Source organism: Protomyctophum parallelum (genome assembly GCF_964188405.1).
Source record: "Protomyctophum parallelum genome assembly, chromosome: 16".
NCBI lineage: Eukaryota > Metazoa > Chordata > Actinopteri > Myctophiformes > Myctophidae > Protomyctophum > Protomyctophum parallelum.
Window position 1 is genome coordinate 32,208,776 of NC_139711.1, and position 23,440 is coordinate 32,232,215.

Below are 23,440 nucleotides of genomic sequence, written 5' to 3' on the forward strand. Positions count from 1 at the left end.
TGTCGTGCAATATATGTAACCTGAAACACCCTACCATTCTCCATATCCATGCAAAGGAATGGGAAGAAATAAGATCACAACAAGATGAAAACGGAATAAGTCAAGTCACTACTCCCAAGACTTGTGGTCATATAGGGGCCGGAGCACAGGATTGCGTCTTGTCTATTGTGCCTGTAAAGATCAGGGCAAAGAAAGGCAGTACAACTTTACAGACTTATGCATTCCTAGATCCCGGCAGTTCATCTACTTTCTGTTCTGAGCAACTGATGAGGAAGCTAAATGTGAGAGGAAGGACCACTAGATTCCTAATGAAAACAATGAACCAAGAAAGCTTTGTCAACAGTCATGTCATCTCAGGACTAGAGGTCGCTGCACTAAATGGTGACACCTACATTGAGCTGCCTGATGTATACACCCAAGGAAAGATGCCTGTGACTCGTGATAACATCCCACGGCAAGAAGACTTGTATGCTTGGCCATATCTGAACTCTGTGGAAATTCCTGCTATTGATGCTGAGGTGGAGCTGTTAATTGGAACTAACTCTCCAGAAGCAATAGAGCCATGGGAAGTGATAAACAGCAGGGGTAAAGGACCTTACGCTGTTAGAACTCTATTGGGATGGGTTGTCAACGGACCACTGAGAGGAGGCAATGAGAGTGGGATTAGCTGCCCCACAGTCACAGCCAACCACATATCCATGGCTCGGATAGAGGAATTGCAGATGAAGCAAGACAATCATGACTTCAGTGAGAAATCAACAGAGGACAAGCAACAAATGCCCACACAATATTGCAAGCCCATGCACATTGCTGACACGTCAGCTGAACTCAAGAACGAACATTCCTGCTTGACGTTGCCTCTTGGAGAGGACAATGTTGTCATGCCCAACTACCACCACCCCGCTGAGCAAAGGGTCCTTGCTATAGGAGAAGCAAGAGACATCTCACACGGGAGGTACGTTGACACAAAAGGGAATCCAGCTGACGAGGCCTCTCATGGGGTGAAATTTGAACACCATCTCACTTGCAGTAGATTGATCCATGGCCCGGAGTTTCTTTCCAAAAGTGAAGAGGAACGGCCTATTTTCTATATTTCTATATTTTTATATTTTCTATATTCTATATTCTCTTTGTGGAAAAGGCTTAAGACCTCAGTTGTGTGTTTTCTCCAGCTGAGGAAGGCATTGCAGCTGTTGAGTCAAAAACGAAAAGAAATGCAAGCTTCTCTTTCCAGCACCGGATTTGAGACAACTCAACATAAGAACAAAGCAGAAGAGTACATGAAGAGGTTCAGGGCCACAATGGGTGGTCACACCTTATGTCCTGAAGATATTGACACAGCTGAAAGTGCCATCATTCAGTACTGCCTAATGGACAAGGTTTGTGATGAAATCACTGCTTTAAAAAGAGGAACATCTGGAGCGAGGAAAAGCAATCACACTCACCAACTTGATCCAGTGCTGAAACAAGGGAGCTTTGTCGCAGGAGACGTCGTCATGGTAGCTGAATCAAATGCGCCTCGTGGATCCTGGCTGTTGGGCAAGGTCCTGCAGACCTTTCCTGACAGACATGGACTTGTGCGGTCTGTGAAAGTCTGGACCAAGTACAACATCCTGGAGTGACCGATCACATGAAGACTAAAGACTGAAACCCATTCTCTACTACTGGGGTTACCAACCCTATTGGATACACACATACATACACGAACATTATGAACATTGAACACTGACGTGGACTATTTATTTGGCTACAATGTTTTGTATTTGTTGAATTGTTATGTTTTCATACAGTAACAATTAGGGGCCGGAGTGTTGTAGCCAATTTGATCATTTTATTCTGTGGTTAACTTGTTGTGAAGTTGCTATGACAACCTGGGAATAGGTGGGTTCAGTCAATCACAGGCACAGCCTACTTGTATGTGTCACAGGTGCACGGCAGCAGGGATTTTGGGAAACGCCACAGGGAAGCCACACAGTTTTTCAACCGTGCGTGTTTTGTTTGTTTTCAGTTGTTTTTGAGTTATCCTTTGTTTATTTTGCATCACGAGTTATTGTTTAAGTTTAAGTACCCGGTTTATGTTATGCCATATCCACCCTGCAAGCAAAATAAAACCTTTTAAATGCACTCAACGAGACGACCTGATTTACTGTCATCATCACCACGCGTTGGAAAGAGCTTCACACCATATCCCTCACTGGCATCCTTTCTTAGAAAAGTTGCCTTTACAGTATTTATTAACAGTTTGGAGAATTACAGTACATTTAATATTTCAAGCACAACTTAACAAAAACTGTTAACTGTGGATGACACCATAAAGCATTACACTTGTTTAGAATAGGGTCCACCCTTTTCAATTCATCAGAACATTTAGAGACTATACACACAAATAAAAACGTCTGGGTTTCAGAGGCTAATACACACAGACAGATATACACTTCTATATAATCAAAAACAGAAAAATCATCATAAAAGGAGGTAAACTGGGAAAAAACTTAAACAGTGAGGGGGACAGTTTAGAATTGCAGCCGTCTGTATAGGTGCCCTTTGAGAGCCAAGGGATTTACATTAACGACTGTTGGCAGGGCGTTCCACATTTTGGTGGCATAGGAGTGAAATGAATTTAGTCTCTTGTTTGTGCAGAATATGGGTTGCACATGGTTTGTTGAACTCCCTCTGGTGTTGTGGGTGTGGACTTCGTTAACATTAAGGAAGTATAGACAGGTACAGGGTATCTTGGTGGTGTAGTGAATCTTGTCCCATTGCAAGATGCTGTACTCTAACCCTAAGCCATTCCAGCCTCTCAAAATGGGCAGGGTTGAGGTGGGTTCGGGGAGTGAGGCCAAGTGGTAGCCTGACCAGTTTGTTTTGGGAGGTCTGGAGCCTTGTTTTAATGGCCTTTGAGGTGCTGTGGTACCAAGAGGTGCATGCATAGTCGAAGAAACCTTGTAGCCTACTAGGGCTCCTGTTTGGGTCTTCAAGGTGTTTTTCTTGACCAGTGAGGAGATCCTGTATAGGAATCTTGTTCTTTGGTTGACTTTTTTGATTACGTTGGTGGATTTTATCACCGGAAAGATTAGCCTCCAGGATGGAACCTAGGTAATTTCCTTTTAGGTAGGTAATTTCATCTTTTCGTGTGGTAATGTTGTCACCCACGAAGAAGCCTTGCTGATATTACTATTTGATCCAAAGACAATGGATTCAGTTTTACAAAACTCAATCTATACAATATTTACATATGGCCAGGCCATATATGTCAGGCCTGACATATTATTAATTTTCTGTTCACCTTTACTGTAGACTGGAATGCTCCAGCTATTGACCACACCTAAAATTTCATTGAAATTCTTCACCTCCTCCTCAAGATACTGAGCCTCAACATGGAGTTTGAATCCGACCCTATGTGTCTGATTCTTGGGCTGCCTGATGATAAGATTGTTAACAAGTTCCATAAGCGTCTGTTTAATCTCTTAATTTATGCTGCTAGGAAAAATATTCAGTTTTCTTGGATTAATGAGAAACCACCAACAAAGAAAGATTGGCACAAAATAATCATGCAGTGCATGCCATTGGAATTCTTAACCTGCCTGCTATGCTCCACAACAGATGCCTTCTATATAATATCATAATATGGGAGCCGTATTTGCGGTGGTCAAGCTACCACCATAGGATTCCTTGACAGAAGCGATACCGCTAACCTTGATGGATAGGATCATCATTCCTTCTTTATTCACTTTATTTTGTATTTACTTTTCACCTTTGGCTGTAGGTATTAATACTGTTACGGTCTTATATGTGTGTGTCTATGTGTATATACATATTTTATTTGTATTTATTTATTTTGTTTTCTCTGGGTAGTTATTAACCCATCTAGACTATCAAGCACCAAACAATGTGTCCATCCATATGTATATTGTTTTTGTATTTTATTTTATGGTTCGATGTAGGTATGCGTATGTATCTGTGCCCTTTGTTCCACATGTATGAGCTGAGCTGTGTGCTTTTTCTGTTTTGTCTTTGTCATAAAATGTAAAAATCAATACAAATATTATTGGGGGAAAAAAGATACTGAGCCTATTTGCCTTTCATGGAACTGTATAAAAACACAAGATACTTTTACAATTTCCAAGTTTCTTGTCTTTACCTTTATTTTCCTATGCATTATAGCAATAGCCTCCTGTCCACCTAGTAGAGATGTCTGATCATCTGGCCTGGCTATGCTCAACTAACAACATTACTGTAGGCTACCATACCTTTCCCTAACCCAGAGTCAGATTCTCAAAACGGGGTGCTCGACTGCCTCTAGGGGTGTGTGAGATGAAAAATGTTTTGGTAGTTTAATTGTTGTAATAATTACACGATTACACACATGTTATCAAGTGGGATTTCTCACTAAAGTAGTAAAGTAAAAACATGCAATTAAAACATTTAGCCTACTTTGTAAACTTTGCGTTTAATTTGCGCGAAACCTTGTTGCAGTTAATAAAATCTTTGTTGCAGTGCAGTTTCAGTTTCATTTAAATGTGAGAGCACATTGTTGCTTGTTCTCTTAAGTTGAATATTTACATGATTTACATTAATATTTACATGATTTACATGATGTATACATAATTCAACTTGATGCCTTTAATGGGCTGTTTTTACATAATTTTTATTATAGGTATGGATGATTGGGGGTCCATCAACCCAATATTATAAGTGGGCGCTGCCTAATGCCTAAAAGGTGTGGGACCTGTTGCTTTAAAGGCCTATTCATAGTCTGGATTTTCGGTGGTAAGGTGACCACCGCTCCGGTGGTGAGCTGACCACCGGAGCTGAAATAACGTTGAGCGGTGGTGAGTAAAAACAGAGAGAAGGGCTGGAGCGGTGGCGGTGGTTTGCTCTTCACCGTGGCTCGTGTAGTTCGGTGGTCACCCCACCACCGTAAATCCAGACTATGTATGAGCCTTTACTCATGCTGCAACTGTATGCATGTCAGCAAGAATCTGATCTGGTTCATCATCTTTGTTTAGTTTCCTGCATCTTTGTGTCTCATTTTTTTCCACATTTTTTATATAGTTGGGTAATATCTGATACTTGACCACGGAGAGCAAAGGTCAGTTTCTAAGTGGATTTATCATCTATGAAGGTAAAAAAACTAATTTGCCCCTTGCAAAAATGCGGCAAAATTTGTGAGAGCCCCAAATACATATGGCCACCATTTTAACAACCTGTTAAGACACAATAAGGCAACATTTTCTAAATTTCATTATGCTTTAAGTAGCATGTGACATGTCAAACTTTTCATGATTCTGAATCCATTCCAAGCATTCGTTTTGCACACAAAAAAACACTCCTTGGGCTAAAAACAGCCATAGCCGATTTTGTCACGACTATGGTTGTTTTTAGCCCAAGGAGTGTTTTTTGTGCAAAACGAATGCTTAATGCACTAGAAACACACAGCCATTAAAACCTGTTAGCCACTGAGCATCACCACTGGAGTAGTTGGGGGTTCAGTACCTTGATCATTGAGCCTTACGGGCACTTTAGCAGTGTTGGGGGAGGGGTAAGTGGTACCCAAATGTTTTCCTGGGGGACTGCACATTAGTCCGATGTTCCATTAGTCCAACATACGTGGCTAGTTAATAATCTGAAGACTCACCCGGTGGCATCCGCGTGCGGTTATGGTTAATAATGTCGGAATAACAAGCCGTCGGACAGGGAATCGAACTGGGAACCTTCTGGCAACAAGTATGCTCCTCTAACCTTTAGGCCATAGCCGTCCTTCATACATTTGGAAGGTAATCAGCAGCAGGTACTAGTCTTTGCCAGTGCCTGCGGCTGCCTCCAACTGTGTGACATGACATGCATGACCACTTTAGTAACCAGATACAATGACAGGATCTACAAACTGACAAGGCAACACAATTTTGGTGAAGAGATTGTTTGGTTCATTTTCAGTTTTAGCAAACATAATTATGGTCTCTCACTCACATATCACAGCACAATCTTTACATGAAGATAGATAGATACTGTACGCCTATATAATATAGCATGAATTTGGGGCAGTGGTGGCCTAAGGTTAGAAGAGCACACCTCTGGTTCGATTTCCCGGACCGGCAGGACAAATCTGGATGGGGAAGTTAATTGCACCACTTGCACGCTGAAATGCCCTTGAGCAAGGCACTGAACCCCCAACTGCTCAGTAGCTAACAGTATAAGACTGTGGTTGTACTGGTCAGCTCCCAGGTTTTAAAATGTTTGCCTGTCTGTGCGTTTCAATGTGCAGGGCATTGCTGAAAATGAGCACTTATGCTCAGCTACTACCCTGGGTAAATAAAAACAAAAACAAAGTCAACATGTACCATAAGTACCATTGTATCAACCAGGCACGCAGATAGGGGGGGATCGACCCCCTCAGATTCATGAAGAGGGGGGATTATCCCCTAAAAAAATAAATAGCCATGTGCCATGTGAAATCCGCTAAAAAACATGGAAAATCTGCGTAATTATGCACAAAAGTGTGCGTGTGTGTGTGTGTGTGTGGGGGGGGGGGGGGTATCCCCCCCTCCTCATGAAATTTTTCGTGCGTGCAGATAGTCCCCAAATATGTCCCCCCAGTTATCAAATGATATCTGTGCCCCTCAACAATACAGTGAGTGAGAGCTATATAACCATATGGCAACCAGAATAACTCCCTGTGCCCGTTCGCTATACAAGTAATGCAATGAATACAATCATAAAGAACTTTGAGCTCCATGTGTCACTTTATTGAACATAAGAGCAAAAGGTAAATCAGTGTGCACTGTGCAATGGATCCTGCTAAGTGCATTATGAGTAATCTTGTCCTTGCTCAGTAACGCTGTCACGGCATCTTCAGTCTGCTTCAACTATAATCATAAAGATGGCCAGCTACTGGAATGGTGAAGTGAGCGTACTTTCAGGTCAGCCAAAGGTTGAGTTGTTCCAGCCAACGTTGGCTGCCTCCATGTCAGTAAAGTTAATATAGATCCTGAAACAGATGCAAGACAGTGGTTAATGTGGTTGGATATTAACTGTTGGCAGATACAGTGTTGGTGAATGTTGACGGAATGTTACTTGCCGTCTTTATATGTCAGTATTTGCAAGTGCATGTGATTCTGTCAGACAGCATGCATATGTCTCATGTCTGTCACTAAGGTAGCGTAATGTATGAGTAGTCTTTTGAGAAAGTCTGTTGACTCGCATCAAATTCATGATAAGAGGGCACTGTTTCTCCTTTATTTTCCAATGGGTTCTCAGATTGGAGAGACAAACAGAAATATGTCAGTATTTGCAAGTGCATGTGATTCTGTCAGACAGCATGCATACTGTATGTCTCATGTCTGTCACTAAGGTAGCGTAATGTATGAGAAAGAGTAGTCTTTCGAGAAAGTCTGTTGACTCGCATCAAATTCATGATAAGAGGGCACTGTTTCTCCTTTATTTTCCAATTGGTTCTCAGATTGGAGAGACAAACAGAAACAGAAAGAGAGAGAGAGAAAGTGTGTGTGTGTGTGTGTGTGTGTGTGTGACCCCCAGAAGGGTCAAAATGTCTCCCCACTTTTCAGCTATTTAATCATTTCTTTTCTCAGGTGCTTCAAAACGCCACTGAGCAACTTTCACTGAAATTAATAGCGGGGGGCGGGGCTATCGCTCCGGTTCGGTCTCTATCCTTTCACCCTAACCCTCACCCTAACCCTAAGGACCACTATCTGTACCAAGTAGACCGCTGGACCTTGCACATGTAAACAGAGCTGCTACCTTTAAACAGATCTTAAATCTGAGTTTTCTTGGCGCCCACTGGCCAAGTGGTCCAGGCACATGCCACAGGCTTTGGCCTGACAGCGTGTTGCGTGTTCGAGTCCCGTTCATGACGACCTTTGCTGCATGTCTCTCCCCTTCTCTCTCTCCCTCTTTCCTGTCTATCTTCACTTGATACCATCAATAAAAAGGCAGAAAAGCAAAAAAAGAATGATGCAATGTGACATAGAGCTCTGTTTACAAAATGCTGTACCCCCTCCAACTGTACTATTTTCAACTGTTTTTATTTGTGACACATGCTTTGGCAATGTAAACGTTTGTTTTCTTATGCCAATAAAGCTCCTTTGAATTTAATTGTATAGATTCAGCTGAATAGCTTAAATACTTGGCACAGTGGTCAGACTGGTCACATTAAACTCGGTCTCAGTGAGTGCATGAACATCATGACTGAGCCACAGAAAAGAAAAGAAAAGAAGATTTTCGTTTCCGAAAGTGTGTGTGTGTGTGTGTGTTTTATGCACGCTTGTGTTACCTGTCAGGAGATATTCCCAGGTGTTTGTTGAGCAGCCCCATCAAGAGTTTAGAGTATTTTTTGTTCATCTGTTCGTCGATCTTGCCAATACTTTGGAGGGAGCATAGGGCACAGGGGTCTCCCTTTCCTCCAAACATCATCATCTGGTCAGGCAGGATGTGCACAGCAATGTACTAAAGACAAGATATTGCAAAACTCTTTTTTAGGAGGAACTGCAAGTGTAAACAGTGTGTTATGATGAATTGAACATGGTGAACCCTATTGTAAACAAGTGTAGGCTAATGCTTTATGGTGTCCACATAATTAAGTTTTGTATAGAGTTGTGCTTGAAATGTAGGCTACTGTAACTCTCCAATCTGTTAATAAATACTTCAATTAATAATACTGTTGTTTTGAGTAGGCTATCGTGTCCAAAGACAAAGAATGGATTGAATTGAATAATTATATTTCCGAAACATCTAAGATCAGCTGACAGAATTAAATAATTATATATATAATTATGGGATAGTCGACTGATGAAACCTTTGGTGTTTATGTCGTATGAGTATGACAACTCGGCTCAAGTAACTAGCACTGCGCCATTCACAGGATTAGCTCAATCTGGGTTTATCAATGCATTGCATCATTTCAAATTCAAATGATGGCCGATTTAAATGTCTGCTTTAAGTCAATATTTGAAACGCTTAGACAAGTTTAGTTACATCTAACATCTTTCATTGCGTATAGGAATCATAGCCTACATTAATATCTACTGAAAAAACAAACCCTTTCTATTTATCATGTTTACCTGTGCCGGTTTGCCTATTGCCTTGGAAAGCGCATCAGTGGCCTCGGAGAGCAGCTCGGGTTTAACCTCACTTTTGGCCACATTAGTATTCACTATGAACATCGGCATGATTTCTCCGTTTCAAGCCTCCTTTTCTTCCAGAAGGAGCAGCGACCGAACGTGGTGTGTGCAAAAAGTGTGTGATGATCTGAATCTGATGCCTTCTTCTTTGGGGTTTACTGGCGGGTTGCAACCAATTCCTTTCAGGTGTATACCGCCACCTACTGTACCGGAGTGTATGGTTCGACTCCATAATGTTATATTATACTAGTACTGAGAATTGTTGGGTGTTGCACCCTAGATCCTGTGAAAAATCAGTGCTTTTTGTTTTATCCGGACTCAGTTTCCGGTTGTTCAACAATACAGTGAGCGAGAGCTATAGAACAATATGGCAACCAGAAAAACTCCCTGTGCCCGTTCGCTATACAAGTAATGCAATGAATACAATCATAAAGAACTTTGAGCTCCATGAGTAACTTTATTGAACATAAGAGCAAAAGGTAAAGCAGTGTGCAATGGATCCAGCTAAGTGCATTATGAGTAATCTTGTGCTTGCTCAGTAACGCTGTCACGGCATCTTCATTCAGTCTGCTACTGGAATGGTGAAGTGAGCATACTTTCAGGTCAGCTAATGAACGCAGGCAAAGGTTGAGTTGTTCCAGCCAACGTTGGCTCGGTCCATGTTCGTAAAGTTAATATAGATCCTGAAACAGATGCAAGACAGTGGTTAATGTGGTAGTTGGATATTAACTGTTGGCAGATACAGTGTTGGTGAATGTTGACGGAATCTTACTTGCCGTCTTTATATGTCAGTATTTGCAAGTGCATGTGATTCTGTCAGACAGCATGCATATGTCTCATGTCTGTCACTAAGGTAGCGTAATGTATGAGAGTAGTCTTTCGAGACAGTCTGTTGACTCGCATCAAATTCATGATAAGAGGGCACTGTTTCTCCTTTATTTTCCAATGGGTTCTCAGATTGGAGAGACAAACAGAAACAGAAAGAGAGAGAGAAAGTGTGTGTGTGTGTGTGACCCCCCAGAAGGGTCAAAATGTCTCCCCACTTTTCAGCTAACCCCCCCCCCCCCCCCCCCCAATTCAGCTAACCTCGCCTCACCAGCCCCCCCCCCCCCCCCTCCCAACAGTCTTCCGGGTGCTTCAAAACGCCACTGAGCAACTTTCACTGAAATTAAATGTGGGGGGCGGGGCTATCGCTCCGGTTCGGTCTCTATCCTTTCACCCTAACCCTCACCCTAACCCTAAGGACCACTATCTGTACCAAGTAGACCGCTGGACCTTGCACATGTAAACAGAGCTGCTACCTTTAAACAGATCTTAAATCGGAGTTTTCTGGGCGCCCGCTGGCCAAGTGGTCCAGGCGCATGCCACAGGCTTTTGGCCTGACAGCGTGTTGCGTGTTCGAGTCCCGTTCATGACGACCTTTGCTGCATGTCTCTCCCCTTCTCTCCCCTTCTCTCTCTCTCTCTCAAGGTCAAGGTCAACTTTATTGTCCACAAGGGAAATCTGTCTTGGGCTTTCACCCCAGCTACAGCCACACATAAAACATCAATGACAACAAAAATACATTACAGAGGAAGACAACATTACACATGATGTGGATAATCTAGCCTCACACAGTTACTGCTGTTTCAGAGTCTCGTTCAACATCTTAGTTGATGCTGGTACAAACTATTTTTTAAATCTGATGTACTTCCACTTTGGTTCTTTGTATCTTCTCCCAGAGGGCAGAAGTACAAACTCGCCAAACTCTTTCCCGTTTCTTCACTTGATACCATCAATAAAGGCAGAAAAGCCAAAAATATTTGTTTTCTTCTGTATACCATTTAAATAGTCCTGAGAATAAATGCTGCCATTTGTCCCAAAGTGACTGCAAAATAATTGCTGCCATTTGTTTAAAAAAAAAAACATGTATATAACAATGCAATGTGACATAGAGCTCAGTTTACAAAATGCTGTACCCCCTCCAACTGTTTTTATTGTATTGTGACACTTGCTTTGGCAATGTAAACGTTTGTTTTCTTATGCCAATAAAGCTCCTTTGAATTGTATAGCTTCAGCTGAATAGCTTAAATACTTGGCACAGTGGTCAGACTGGTCACATTAAACTCAGTCTCGGTGAGTGCATGAACATCATGACTAAGCCACAGAGAAAACTTGTGTTCAACCGCAACGTGCCGCCGCCACCACCACCACCAGCAACGCCGACAGTGTGTGTGTGTGTGAGTGTATGTGTTTTATGCATGCTTGTGTTACCTGTCAGGAGATATTTTCAGGTGTTTGTTGAGCAGCCCCATCAAGAGCTTAGAGTATTTTAGGTTCATTGGTTCGTCGATCCCACCAACACATTGGAGGGAGCATAGGGCACAGGGGTCTCCCTTTCCTCCAAACGTCATCATCTGGTCAGGCAGGATGTGCACAGCAATGTACTAAAGACAAGAACTGAGTGTCAGTGTGTTATGATGAATTGAACATGGTGGACCCTATTGTAAACAAGTGTAGGCTAATGCTTTATGGTGTCCACATAGTTAACAGTTTTGTATGAGTTGTGCTTGAAATGTAGGCTACTGTAATTCTCCAATCTGTTAATAAATACTTCAATTAATAATACTGTTGTTTTGAGTAGGCCATCATGTCCAAAGACAAAGAATGGATTGGATTGAATTGAATAATTATATTTCCGAAAAATAAATCAAACATCTAAGATCAGCTAACAGACAGAATTAAGAAATTATATATGAGATAGTTGACTGATGAAACCTTTGGCGTTTATGTCGTATGAGTATGACAACTGAACTGGCAACTGCACCGGCGATTTTAGCCGCAATTTGCAACTCTAGATGGGATGAATCTAGAGTTGCAATACCCTCCATTGACTCCCCACTCATCCAATTTGGTTTGCGATCTGCTTGTCTTAAACAAAGTTAAACTCAACAACATTACAGCTGTAGTCTAACCTTGAATTATCCTCTTTTTTGTGATCAAGTTTTTTTATTTTATTTTTTGTTAAAAGAAAGAAAAAGGGGGTTTCCCCCACCCCACCACCCCACAGGTTGAACAGCGGAACAGATACAAGGTTACAATACATCAAAAATAATCATAATAGTAATAATAATAGTAAATTAGGCGAGACAGATATTTTACCATTGGAAAAATCAAATTAAAAAAGAGAAAATAACAGTCATCAGAGACGTTGGCATGATTTGAGTTTTTCTAGTGCTGTGGATAAGACGTCAAGTGTGTTTTCTTGTGCCCCATTGGATCGAGCTATAGAGAGTTCCAGAGAGATCATGTCCATTAATGAGAGGATCCATTGTGAGATCTCAAGTTTATGGGGAGGTTTCCATCTTAGGACGAGCAGTTTTTTTGCAGCTGTCAGCCCTAAGAGCAGGAGTCTTCTACGTGGCATTGTCAATGTCAACCCAATCGCTGAATCATCATTCAACAGGAAAATATTAGGCAAGAGGGGAATTCTAGTTCCCATTACCTCAGATAGTACTTCTGAAACTCCAGTCCAGACCAAAAACGATTGACATCTGGACACTCCCACATCATGTGCATATGTCCCCAGTTTGTTATTGTTGCATAGAGTGCAAATGGGTGTCGTACAGAGCCGGAGTTGGAACCGTTTTCTTGGAGTCAGATAGAATCTTTGGATAAATTTGAAATTCAACATTTGATAGTTATAATTTCGTGATATGAGAGAGAAATATTTTCCCAAGTTCTTTTCCAATTGTCGGCCGCTGCCAACTCTTTAAATCGACGTTCCAGACTCTAGAGACACCCATTGGAGGACATGTAGATTCCTATAGCTGTTCCTAAGGTCTTCAAATGATCTTAAACCCTCATTATTGAATATGTCAGAGAGAGTATGGATGCCACAACTGGACCAGGATGGAAAGACCAAGGGTTTGCGTTCTAAGCACAATGACGCGTTTAAAAAAATTGGTGTATGTATATGCCATTTAACATTCCATTTTCCAATTTTCGGCTTGTTGCCATATATATATATAATTATCCTCTTTCAATCTGCCGAGCTTGTTTTTCATAAAAATCCACCGTAGACATGTTATGAGCTACTTTCTTTCAAGAAATTATGTGCAGGTGATTCTTTTTCTAAGTGTTGCAGTTTGGAAGCACTCGTTTTTGTCAACGGGTCGCCCTGCTGCCTCCTGCATTATGTGCAAATTCGAAACAGGTGGATCGCATGGCCGTTCAGTGACATACGACGAGTGCTTCCAAACTCCAGCACTTGGAAAAAGAATCACCTGCAGAGGATGTCTTGACAGAAAGTAGCTCATAACATGTCTACGGTGGATTTTTATGAAAAACAAGCTCGGCAGATTGAAAGACTTGGACTACAGCTGCAATGTTGGTGAGTTTAACGTTGTTTAAGACACGCAGATCGCAAACCAAATTGGATGAGTGGGGAGTCAATGGAGGGTATTGCAACTCTAGATTAATCCCATTATTTAAAAAAAATCTAGAGTTGCAAATTGCAGCTACGGTGATACACTCGGCTCAAGTAACTATAGTACTAGCGCCATTCACAGGATTAGCTCAATCTGGGTTTATCAATGCAATGCATCATTTCAAATGATGGCCGATTTAAATGTCTGCTTCAGGTCAATATTTGAAACGCTTAGACAAGTTTAGTTACATCTAACATTTTTCATTGCGTATAGGAATAATAGCCTACATTAATATCTACTGAAAAACCCTTTCTATTTATCATGTTTACCTGTGCAGGTTTGCCTGTTGTCTCGGAAAGCAAATCAGTGGCCTCTGAGAGCAGCTCGGATGGAACCTCACTTTTGGCCACATTAGTATTCACTATGAACATCGGCATGATTGCTCCGTTTCAAGCCTCCTTTTCTTCCAGAAGTAGCAGCGACCGTGGTGTGTGTGATGATCTGATGCCGTTTTCTGCCTGCAGTTAAATACAATACACGTGAATCTTTTATACGTCCGAGCATAGACATTGTAACGCCCAGTCGGGGCCAATCAGTGTCGGTAGGCCAATCAGAGGCAGTCGGCCTCTGATTGGCCTACCGACACTGCCCGTCTTGCCCCAATGGTCTCACCAGAGTGAATGACAGCTTGGCACGCGCGACAGGCTGGGGCTGCAGCCTGTATAACATGTAACTTTTATTTTTGTAGAAGAGGGCAAGAGGCAAACTAATATTCATGTCTATGATCGGACGTAGGAAAAAAAATCATACAGACGGGCGTGTCGCGACATCCGCGTTAGCAGCATCATGATCACGCATAGTGATCACGTGTCAAATAAGTATCATCATGGCCACAGCGCCTCCATTCATTCTGGAAGATAGCTTATAAGTTATAACCATAGAGTTATATATACTCTAAGGTTATAACCTGTTTATAACATGTATCAGTATAACTACTAGTACTAAATCATTCTAGCAGCTTAGGCACACAAAAATACCAGCCACATTATAAAACAATAGGACTCATACATATACATGACCTGGCTAACTAACTTTGCAACCAAGAAGTGCTGTGATTTATACGTCGTCGTACGAAGGCATCGTACGCCGAAAATAGCCGATCTAAAAATCAAGCTCGCCACACACAACCAGGCCGACACGCTGTGTGAGCTTGTAGATCGGTGCGCGACGCCACCGTATGACGAAGTACTCGCAGGCAGAAGTAGTGTTGTTTTTAGGGTGCGGTTGCTCTTGAGTGTAGAGTAATTACGGTAGAGCGCAAGCGCAGTGTAGCAGCATCATCGCGCTGTAGACTAGAGGCAGGCAAGGAGGAGGAAAACAGACTGCGAGCCGAGGAGGAACAGAACAGCACATCAGCCGTTTGGACATAAGTTGGATGTTTTCGCTGATCTTTTTACCACTTCGCCTGCTTTGCTTTACCCGGCAACGACCCCGGACCTATCGATGATCTTTGAAATAACTCGCCATCGCGCACTGTTAGTCTGTTTGACTTCCCCGAGCTCTTGGTGTCAGGCATAACAAACGGGTACGTACTGACTGTCTGTCTGTAGCAGCAGAATTAGCCATTCTGCTAGCACCACTACTTTCCAACATTTAGTAACGTTACGGTGGGGAGGTTGGTTCACCTTCACTCCTTCCTTCAGTCTGGATCTTACAAGTCAGCAAGTTTAACTAGCAGGCTGGCTAACGTGACGTAGCACGCCACAGGGTTATTACACTTTACATAACGGTACTGTAACGCCAGCGAGCTCCATGTGTTGTCATTAACTTGATCATTGCGATGGAATTGGGGAAACTGGCGCTAATTGGTTTATTGAGCACTGCACTCATGCTTACTGGCCTTGTTGTCATTTGAAGGAGGCAAGCAAGGAGCTTAAATGCACTTAACCCAGAACAAATGTATTTTTTTTAAACTAAAAGCTAGACACACACGTACACACACAATATGACATTACAATTTTGTATTACAGTTGAAACTGCTCCAGTCCGTGGCCCATCATGGAGGAATCTGTCACCACGTTTGAGACCCACCTGACAGCTGTCATGGACAGCCTCATCCGAGCCTCAGTCTGTGAGATTACCAAACTCTTCCAGGAGACGGTCAATGACTACCTCGTGGAGCTGTCACTCAACAGGAAGGAGAACGAGACTCTGAAGCTGCGGCTGAGGTTGACCGAGAACAAGCTGAGGAACGAACGCAAGTATGGCATGGGGTGGGCTGCGACCCGCCGTGGTGCCGGGCTCGCTGCCAATGAGGACAGACGAGTCGGAGGGCGGAAAAAACATAAAGGTGAACTGGGGCCTTGTTTAGTATTTGTCAGTGTCACCTTGTGTGCTGTATCTATGTATATATGTATACGTATGACTGCTTTCAGTTTCAAGCCCGTCTCTAGAGCTAACAATGGTATATTTCACCTTTTGGCTTGCTTGACTGATGATGAGTGGAACTGCCTGTACATGTACACTGTAAATTCTACCTTACAAGAACCATCTTTATTTAGTACAAATGGAAATGTGTCATTATATGTTCACTATTTGCTGTTTTTGAAATACGTGATATATAGGGGGTGTTATAACAATGTATTGCAGACAGTGATTACGTGAAGACAGACACACTTGTTTTGTTGGAAACCATCTGGCAAGAGCTGATCTCTCTCTCTCCCTCTCTTCCTCCCCCGCCTCCTCTTCATGCTCGCTCCCTCTGTCCTTCACCTCCCCCTCTCCTCTCTCTCCACTGCATTCTGTCCCTCCCACTCCTCTGTGCCTTTTGCACACTCTCTCTCCCTCCCTCCTCTGCACTCCTCTCCCCACCCCCACCTCCTCCACTTCTCTCTCCTGCTCTGTTCCTCTAACACTACCTCCTCCCCTTCCCGCTCCTCTCTCCTTCACGCTCTCTCCATATCCTTCCTTTCTCCCTGCCCCCACCTCCTCCACCGCTGCTCTCTTCTCTCCTTCATCACGCTACGCTGTACCCGCCCCCCTCCACTCCTCTCTGCTCCCCCACCCACCCTCCCTCCCTCCATCCATAATTACACACTCCCTCTCCACCTCCACTTATACTCTCGCTCACCCTCTCTCTCCATCTCCCTCTCTCTCACTGTCGTCTCTTTCCCTCACTTGATTCTCCTTCAACACGTCCTCCTCTTCTCTTTCATCCTGGCTCCACTTCTCTCTCCCGCTCTCTATCTCTTTTCTCTCCTCTGTCACGTGTTCTCCTCTCCTTACCTCTCTCCTGCTCTCTGGACTGTCCTTCTCCACCCCTTCTCTCCTCACTCGTTCATCATGTTCCCCCTCCCTCCCCTTTTTCTCTCTCCCTTCCCCCAACACCTCTCCTCCCACTTCTTGCCTTCTCTCCTCCACCCCCTCCTCTACTACCTCTCCACCCTCTTATCTCCTTCATCTCTCTCTCCTGCACCTCCCATCCACATCTCCTCACACTTCTCTCGTTCTCTCCCATTCCGCCCTCTGAGCCTTTCCCTCCCCCTCATTCTTTCTCTCTCCTTCCTACCATCTTGCTCTCCCTCCCTTGTACTTCTCCTCTCTTCTCCTCTTTTCTATTCCCTTCACTCCTCCTCCACAGGAGGCAAACAGAAGCAGAGCCCAGCGGCAGCCTATGGAAAGGGCTGGCCTGGAGGTGTGTGGGAGGAAGGAGATGGCGAGGGAGGTGTGGGAGGAGCTGTGGGTCTGGTTGCCGGAGCAGGAGGAGGTGGAGGAGGGAAGGAGGCCAGGGAGATGTACCTCATCCAGTTCCCCGGGGATGAAGAGGAAGAGGGAGGGATGGTGGATGAGGACGAGGAAGGGGAGGGCAGCCTCGGCGGAGAGGGGGAGGAAACGGCTGACATCAAAGAGGAGGTGAGGGAGACAGGCTCTCTCTTTCAGGGGAGGAGGAGGAGTAGCAGAAGCAGGAGAATGTAGCACAGCATCTCTGCCCGCCTGGCAGCTCCATTTGGAGAAAAGGCTGTATGGAGTGAAAACAAGAGTAATACAAGGAATGAGAGTTCCACTGGTGTTAATGTTTTTCAGTTACTGAATCACTGCAGCGATGTGGTGGGCAAAGGGAAAGGTATTGATTTGATATTTAGATGGCAGAGGCACCCATTGAATAGGTCACTCCATACCTCAAGTACGGGAAGCTTTTAGGCAGGAATACATCTGGTAGAGTTGAAAAGCTCTTTGATGTTCCACCCACGTGACGTGACCCAATGGTGGGGCACGTTTACGTGCCTTCACCTGTCTTTTGAATATTCAAAGCATGCAGACAACATCGGAAGCCATTGCAGAGGTGTGCTTTGCTTTGATAGTAAAAAAAAAAATCACACTAGTGTGAAGTGAGTATCACTCTTATCATCGTACATCATCTCATTCTCGCCAATCACAATTTGCGTCCTCACTTTTGTCTTCAGTGTTTGTGTTTACACAAACCCTCAAAGCTGGATGTAAAGACTCTAAAGAACTGTGTCTGTTTTTTAACAATGTAACAGTGGTTTGGTTCGGTATGATGAGCTTGCTTCACCCTCAGGTGTGGCTGTGAGTAGGGCTTTAAGCAACTAGTCGACTATTCAACTGTCGACTAGTAAATCCACTAGTCGACCTTGTTGGTACTAATTGACTAGTTGATTAGGAAAAAAAGAACTTTTTTCCCCTCCATTTTTGTAGGCCTCAAGATCAGCTAGATTATAGTTATAATCACACAGTTTAAAAAATGTACACAGTTTTAAAAAAATACAACTATTATTTATTCATTAACTGATTATGTCCATTCATTGGGTCCCATTCCTGAAAGGTGCAAATGATCAGAAATAGTAGCATTCATCTTTATTAATTATCTGAATTTGGTCTTTGGCATGGTATAAAATGTACTTCTATTTCGAAACATGTAGGAACAATACTCTGACATTAAAATTGCCTTATTCTTTGTGAAGTGCCAATTGGGGTGCATTAGTGGGTGGCATAGTCGGTAGTGCTGTCGCCTCACAGCTGTGAGTGCCAAACCTCTATTAACGGAATAATGCAAATTGACAATGTACTGTTCGCGTGTGAACTCACGCTGGCTTAGAAAATGTATAAAGTTTTGTCATTTAGCAGATGCTTTCATCAACTGTGACTTAAAAAGTGAAAGGATCAGAGTAAATGACATGAAAGCTAGTCACCAAACTACAGTGGAAATGGTCAAGTAAAACTAAAGAAAACAATCAGATACCAGGTAAACATAAAACCTAGCATCTAGAGATGGCTCGCTTAGACCTCAAAAGACTTATGTACAGTGCAGAGCTACTCTGAAATGCAAATGAAATTATTTATATCGTATACACATTCAATTTAGGCGTAGACATGACATCACACCGTCCGTTATATTTATAGCGAAACCATAATTTGTAGAATGTCATTATTTTAATTTTACTTGATGACAGTGCAGTCTCTTTATTGCACTTTTTAAAACTGATACAAATCCGACATCTCTAATTAACTGTACCTACTTTGCATGATACTTTTATGTCGAACCATAAATATTTACTACTACAATGGTGTGCTTTTCTGATATCACAGTGTTGATAACACTGAACAAAGTCTGCATGCATTTTACAGTGTTGACAATGTGAATGAGATCCATTGCTGCTATAGCGATTATAGTACATCTTGATTCATACAAAGATAATGAATTGCATCTACAGACTTGTTTACATTGTAAACTCTGTTTGACCACATTGTTATTCTGTAACTCTGATTCTGTATGCAGTTTCCTCAACTAGAGGGCTACCAGCCTGCTTCTCTCCGGCTAATCAAGGAGGCTTTGAAGATGGACCCCCCAACGCAGAAAATTCACAGCAGCTCTAGAGCCCACAGTGAAGGTAATGAGAAGAGATCTCAGTCCACTCTGTAGGCAGACCTAGGTCTGTGTGGGAGTATTTTGTGAAATGTTCAGAAGGAGTCCTTGGTCAACGAGTGGAAATGATCACTCATGGATTTCTCTTCCCATGCCTCTCTATCACTGTTTCTCTCAGGAGACCTGTCGGATGTTCCTCCAGCTCTACAACCAGGTGAGAGAGACGAAGAGGAGTGGGAGATGGACTCAACTGAGCCCTCAGAGGGTGGCATGAGCGTGGAGGAGCTGAGAGGGCTGGAGACGGCGCTGAGGGCAGAGAGGGGGCGTGAACAAGCTGCAATGAGAGTCTCCAACCCTGTTACTCCAGACCCCAACATACTGCCAGGCAGCGAGATCAGCCTAGCGCCCAAGTACATTGGCCTAGACGGGCTAGAGCAGGATGGGGAGCTGGACCCACAGCCCCCTACACTGGAGAGAGAAGACCTGTTAGGGCAGGACAGAATGAAGGATGGTCCGAGGCTTGGAGTGGAGCTGAGATCAGGCTGGTCTAAGATGAAGTCTGAGGATGGTGTTTTGGATCAGGAATGTTCAGAGGAGCTACCACATCTTTCAGCCCCTGGGAGTGTGGGCGACAGCGGCGGGGAGGAGGAGGGATGTGGAGACCTGCTGCACTTTTGCCCCCAGTGTGGAGGAGGCTTTGTCTCAGAGGCTGAGCTGGATGAGCATCCTTGTCCCCTAGGGGGCGCCCACTTCGAGGGCAGTGGGGCAGAAGATACTCCTTTCCCCTGCGCCTCCTGTGGAAACTCCTTCAGCCACGCCTGGGCCCTCAAGAACCACGAGTGCGCCTGTGCCGCCGAGCGACCGCACTGCTGTGAGCTCTGCGGGAAGCGCTTCACACATTCACGCTCGCTGGAACGGCATCAACTGGTGCACACAGGTGAGAGGCCTCACCGGTGCCCACAGTGTGGCCGCAGCTTCAGTCGTCTAGGCAACTTGGAACGGCACCTGCGGATCCACACGGGCGAGCGTCCGTATGGGTGCGAGGCGTGCGGGAAGCGGTTCAGCCGTGTGGAATACCTAAAGAGACATCAGCTAATCCACAGCGGTGAGAAGGCAGCCAACCAGTGCTCCCAGTGTGGGAAGAGCTTTAACGAACCAGAGCAGCTGAAAAACCACCAGTGCTTTTATAACATTTCATGAGAGGCTGACATTGATGGCACTCCAGTCACAATTCAGAATGATTTCACTTTGGTGGAATTTGCAACCTTTTTGCAAAGAGGATATTGAATAATGTTTTAAAGGTTTGTATGTAAGGGGTATGGACTTGCCCTTTATACTGCCCTCAATTGGATAAAACATATTTTTTATCATATGACCATTATAATTACATGTCCAGGTGACTGGAAGTCATTTGTACATTTCCATAAATAGATCATGCCAGATGTTCAGATATTTTGATTGCAGGTGTTGTCCTTGTATATATTGAAAGTTCTTGTATGTATATTTATGTTTCTCAGAAATATCTTTGTATAAATAATTTTCATGTCTAATTCATGATGGCCTTGGTTTTTCTGATAGTATCACCATGAATTTTGTACGATTGTATTTGCTCATGACAATGAGAAATAAATGAAAAGAAATGACATTGATTCCTTTAATATTTTTTAATAAGCTTTTGACTGGCAGTCAATTCAGGAGTCTCACTAATAGGCCAGTCAATCTAAGCTAAAAAGGGGCGTGACCCAAAATAAATTGCAATAGAGCACCGAAGTCTGAGGTCAATATCTGTAGAGGGCGCAAATCCACGGGTTCATGTACTTTTTATTTGCATTGTAATCCCCATAGGGGGATTTTAGATCGCCTCATATAATAAACATGAAGAATCAACTGACTGAGAGAAAACGCTATTGTTACTGCTACTGAATTTTCGCTAGAAATGGACTATCATACAGTATATGAGTTACTGACTGTCACAAACGATACACCTCCCTGATAACGCCAAGACAGCTTGTTTATTTTTGGACCACAATGCTTATATGAAACGATTTTAAGATGACCCCATGTTCTCTATAGATAAATTACTAACGTGACCAGGCAGAACCAGGGGTTGAGCGAGTGACATCACAATTTCGGCGCTCTTTAGTAGGCCAATTGTTCAAGGTTTTTTATGATCCTTAGGGCCATCCAAATAACCAAATTGTTGTATTGAAAAATTGTGGATCATATGAAAATGTGCCCATTAATGTGATGACCTCATCACATTTGTGACGACGGCTATGGCCGTTTTTAGCCGAAGAGTGTTTAGTGTTTTCCTAATGCTTGGAATGGATTCAGAATCATGAATAACCCCTAGTTTGACACTCACATGCTACTTAAACATAATAAAAAATTGAAATGTTTGCCTTTTTTAATGGTACCCCAACTTTCGACCCCTGAATTGACCATGATACACACATTTTCATATATATATATATTTTTGCGGCTTACGCCTTTTATTGGTTTTTTGAAGGGACAGACAGTAGGCTGACAGGAAACGGGAGAGAGATGGGGGAAGACATGCAGTAAAGGCCGTGTCGGGCTCGGGAGTCGAATCCGCGGCACACTGCGACTGGATTACCAGTCGGGTGCCCAGATGGTTATGCCACCGCCTGGGCCGATACACACATTTTCAATACGAAAGCGATTACTATTGCAATTTCTTTTGGGTCCAACCTTAGATTGACTGTCTAGCTCTAGCCTATAACTGACTGTCCACACAAAACATAAAAACATGACATTACAGGACAAAATAAAAATATTTGACGAAGTCAATTTCATTCCAACTTTCTCTGATTCCCCATTTTCTTGGAAGAGAAAAAAAAAGAAAAAAATCATAATCTACATTAATTAGCCTTCAAATGCCTATCCTCATTATCATTATTGAAGGTGGTAACAGTCCATTTGCTCAGTACGATATTTCGGGGGCATATTTAGAATGTGTGCAGGGTTGGGTACGTTGAATCTAGTTTGCATTACTATGATCTCCAATGGAGGATTTAGTTGACACAATGAAATAAAATGGCGATAGTATTCAGTGTGGGGGCAGACAGTATTTCTCTATGGGGACACAAAAGCGACCCGAACAGTAGGACCCGGAAATATCTCTCGAGGGGGGCGCTTACATCATGGCTAAAATACTGAATTGGCTGTCTGATTATTGGTTGTCTGACTATTGGTTGTCAGCTCTGAGCTTTCCACTCTCAGCCAAGGACTATTTAAAGAGGACGGGAAGCGAAGACCGTACGGTGGACACCATGTTCCTCCCTGGAAGGAAAGAAACATGCGCAATAGGTAGGCTATATGCAGCCAATACTTCCGCGTTCAGCTTCATTGGTCTCAACTGAGCATGTTTCTTTCCTTCCAGGGAGCAACATGGAGTCCACCATACGGTCTTCGCTTCCCGTCCTCTTTAAATAGTCCTTGCTCTCAGCTTCCCAAAAAACTCAGCTTCCCATCATGTGCACAGTGTGAAGCTCAACAGTGCCACTTTGTCACCTGTTGGTACCTTAAACAGACAGACAGACAGAGGGACATAGGGGGACACTGTTCATTGGAGTGGCTGCACCACTCAAAAATAAAATCATTTTGAAAATAAAATCCTAATCATGACTGTGTGTGTGCGCGTGTGCGTGTGCGCGTGTGTGTGTGTGTACTGTAATACCCTGTTCTGGCTTTAGGGACTTGATAGCACCCTCTTGTGGCATATCTCCTCTTATGTACAGTAGTGTTAGAACTAGGTGTAAGTTGATTGTATAGACATATAGAATGTTTCATTAATGTTTCTTTCTTAACTGTATTCACATGGCTCTTTAATATGTCAAATGACAGAAGAAGAAAATGGTCAGTGTGGGAATATATTATGGTCAATAGAGTGGAACACAGGGTGCGTTTTCATTGCAGAATAAAAACATTAGTACCGAGGAAGAAATGTGTGCTGGTCATTAATGTTGGTTTTTAACATCTGGTGATGT

General features: G+C 43.2%; 2 protein-coding genes across 4 annotated transcripts; one reads left to right on the top strand and one right to left on the bottom strand.

Annotated features, from left to right (window-relative positions):
* Window positions 1-6,724: 6,724 nt before the first annotated feature.
* Window positions 6,725-14,025, bottom strand: mif (macrophage migration inhibitory factor). 2 transcript variants are annotated; one of them, XM_083785365.1, is made up of 3 exons: window positions 13,876-14,025; window positions 11,391-11,563; window positions 6,725-6,988 (listed from the first exon to the last, which is right to left on the bottom strand). In XM_083785365.1, exons 1-3 carry the CDS (start codon window positions 13,981-13,983, stop codon window positions 6,922-6,924), a joined length of 348 nt encoding a protein of 115 aa, XP_083641491.1. In that variant the 5' UTR covers window positions 13,984-14,025; the 3' UTR covers window positions 6,725-6,921. The 2 variants fall into 2 exon arrangements, with proteins under 2 accessions (XP_083641491.1, XP_083641490.1); XM_083785364.1 differs by lacking the exons at window positions 11,391-11,563; window positions 13,876-14,025 and adding exons at window positions 8,291-8,463; window positions 9,078-9,262.
* A 794-nt stretch (window positions 14,026-14,819) lies between these two features.
* LOC310873536 (uncharacterized protein) lies at window positions 14,820-21,159 on the top strand. 2 transcript variants are annotated; one of them, XM_083785984.1, is made up of 5 exons: window positions 14,820-15,131; window positions 15,577-15,896; window positions 17,187-17,458; window positions 19,344-19,455; window positions 19,609-21,159. In XM_083785984.1, exons 2-5 carry the CDS (start codon window positions 15,605-15,607, stop codon window positions 20,628-20,630), a joined length of 1,698 nt encoding a protein of 565 aa, XP_083642110.1. In that variant the 5' UTR covers window positions 14,820-15,131; window positions 15,577-15,604; the 3' UTR covers window positions 20,631-21,159. The 2 variants fall into 2 exon arrangements, with proteins under 2 accessions (XP_083642110.1, XP_083642109.1); XM_083785983.1 differs by lacking the exons at window positions 14,820-15,131; window positions 15,577-15,896 and having other exon boundaries at window positions 16,218-17,458.
* Window positions 21,160-23,440: the final 2,281 nt, after the last annotated feature.

Bases quoted from the DNA above. Each gene is read 5' to 3' on its own strand.
- mif (XM_083785365.1), bottom strand. From the start codon at position 13,983: ATGCCGATGTTCATAGTGAATACTAATGTGGCCAAAAGTGAGGTTCCA. The intron at 11,564-13,875 runs GTAAACATGATA...TCTTGTCTTTAG, and splicing joins CAACAGGCAAACCTGCACAG to TACATTGCTGTGCACATCCT. The intron at 6,989-11,390 runs GTAACACAAGCA...CATCTGTTTCAG, and splicing joins CTGAAAATATCTCCTGACAG to GATCTATATTAACTTTACTG.
- LOC310873536 (XM_083785983.1), top strand. From the start codon at position 16,295: ATGCTCGCTCCCTCTGTCCTTCACCTCCCCCTCTCCTCTCTCTCCACT. The intron at 17,459-19,343 runs GTGAGGGAGACA...TTCTGTATGCAG, and splicing joins CGGCTGACATCAAAGAGGAG to TTTCCTCAACTAGAGGGCTA. The intron at 19,456-19,608 runs GTAATGAGAAGA...TGTTTCTCTCAG, and splicing joins CTCTAGAGCCCACAGTGAAG to GAGACCTGTCGGATGTTCCT.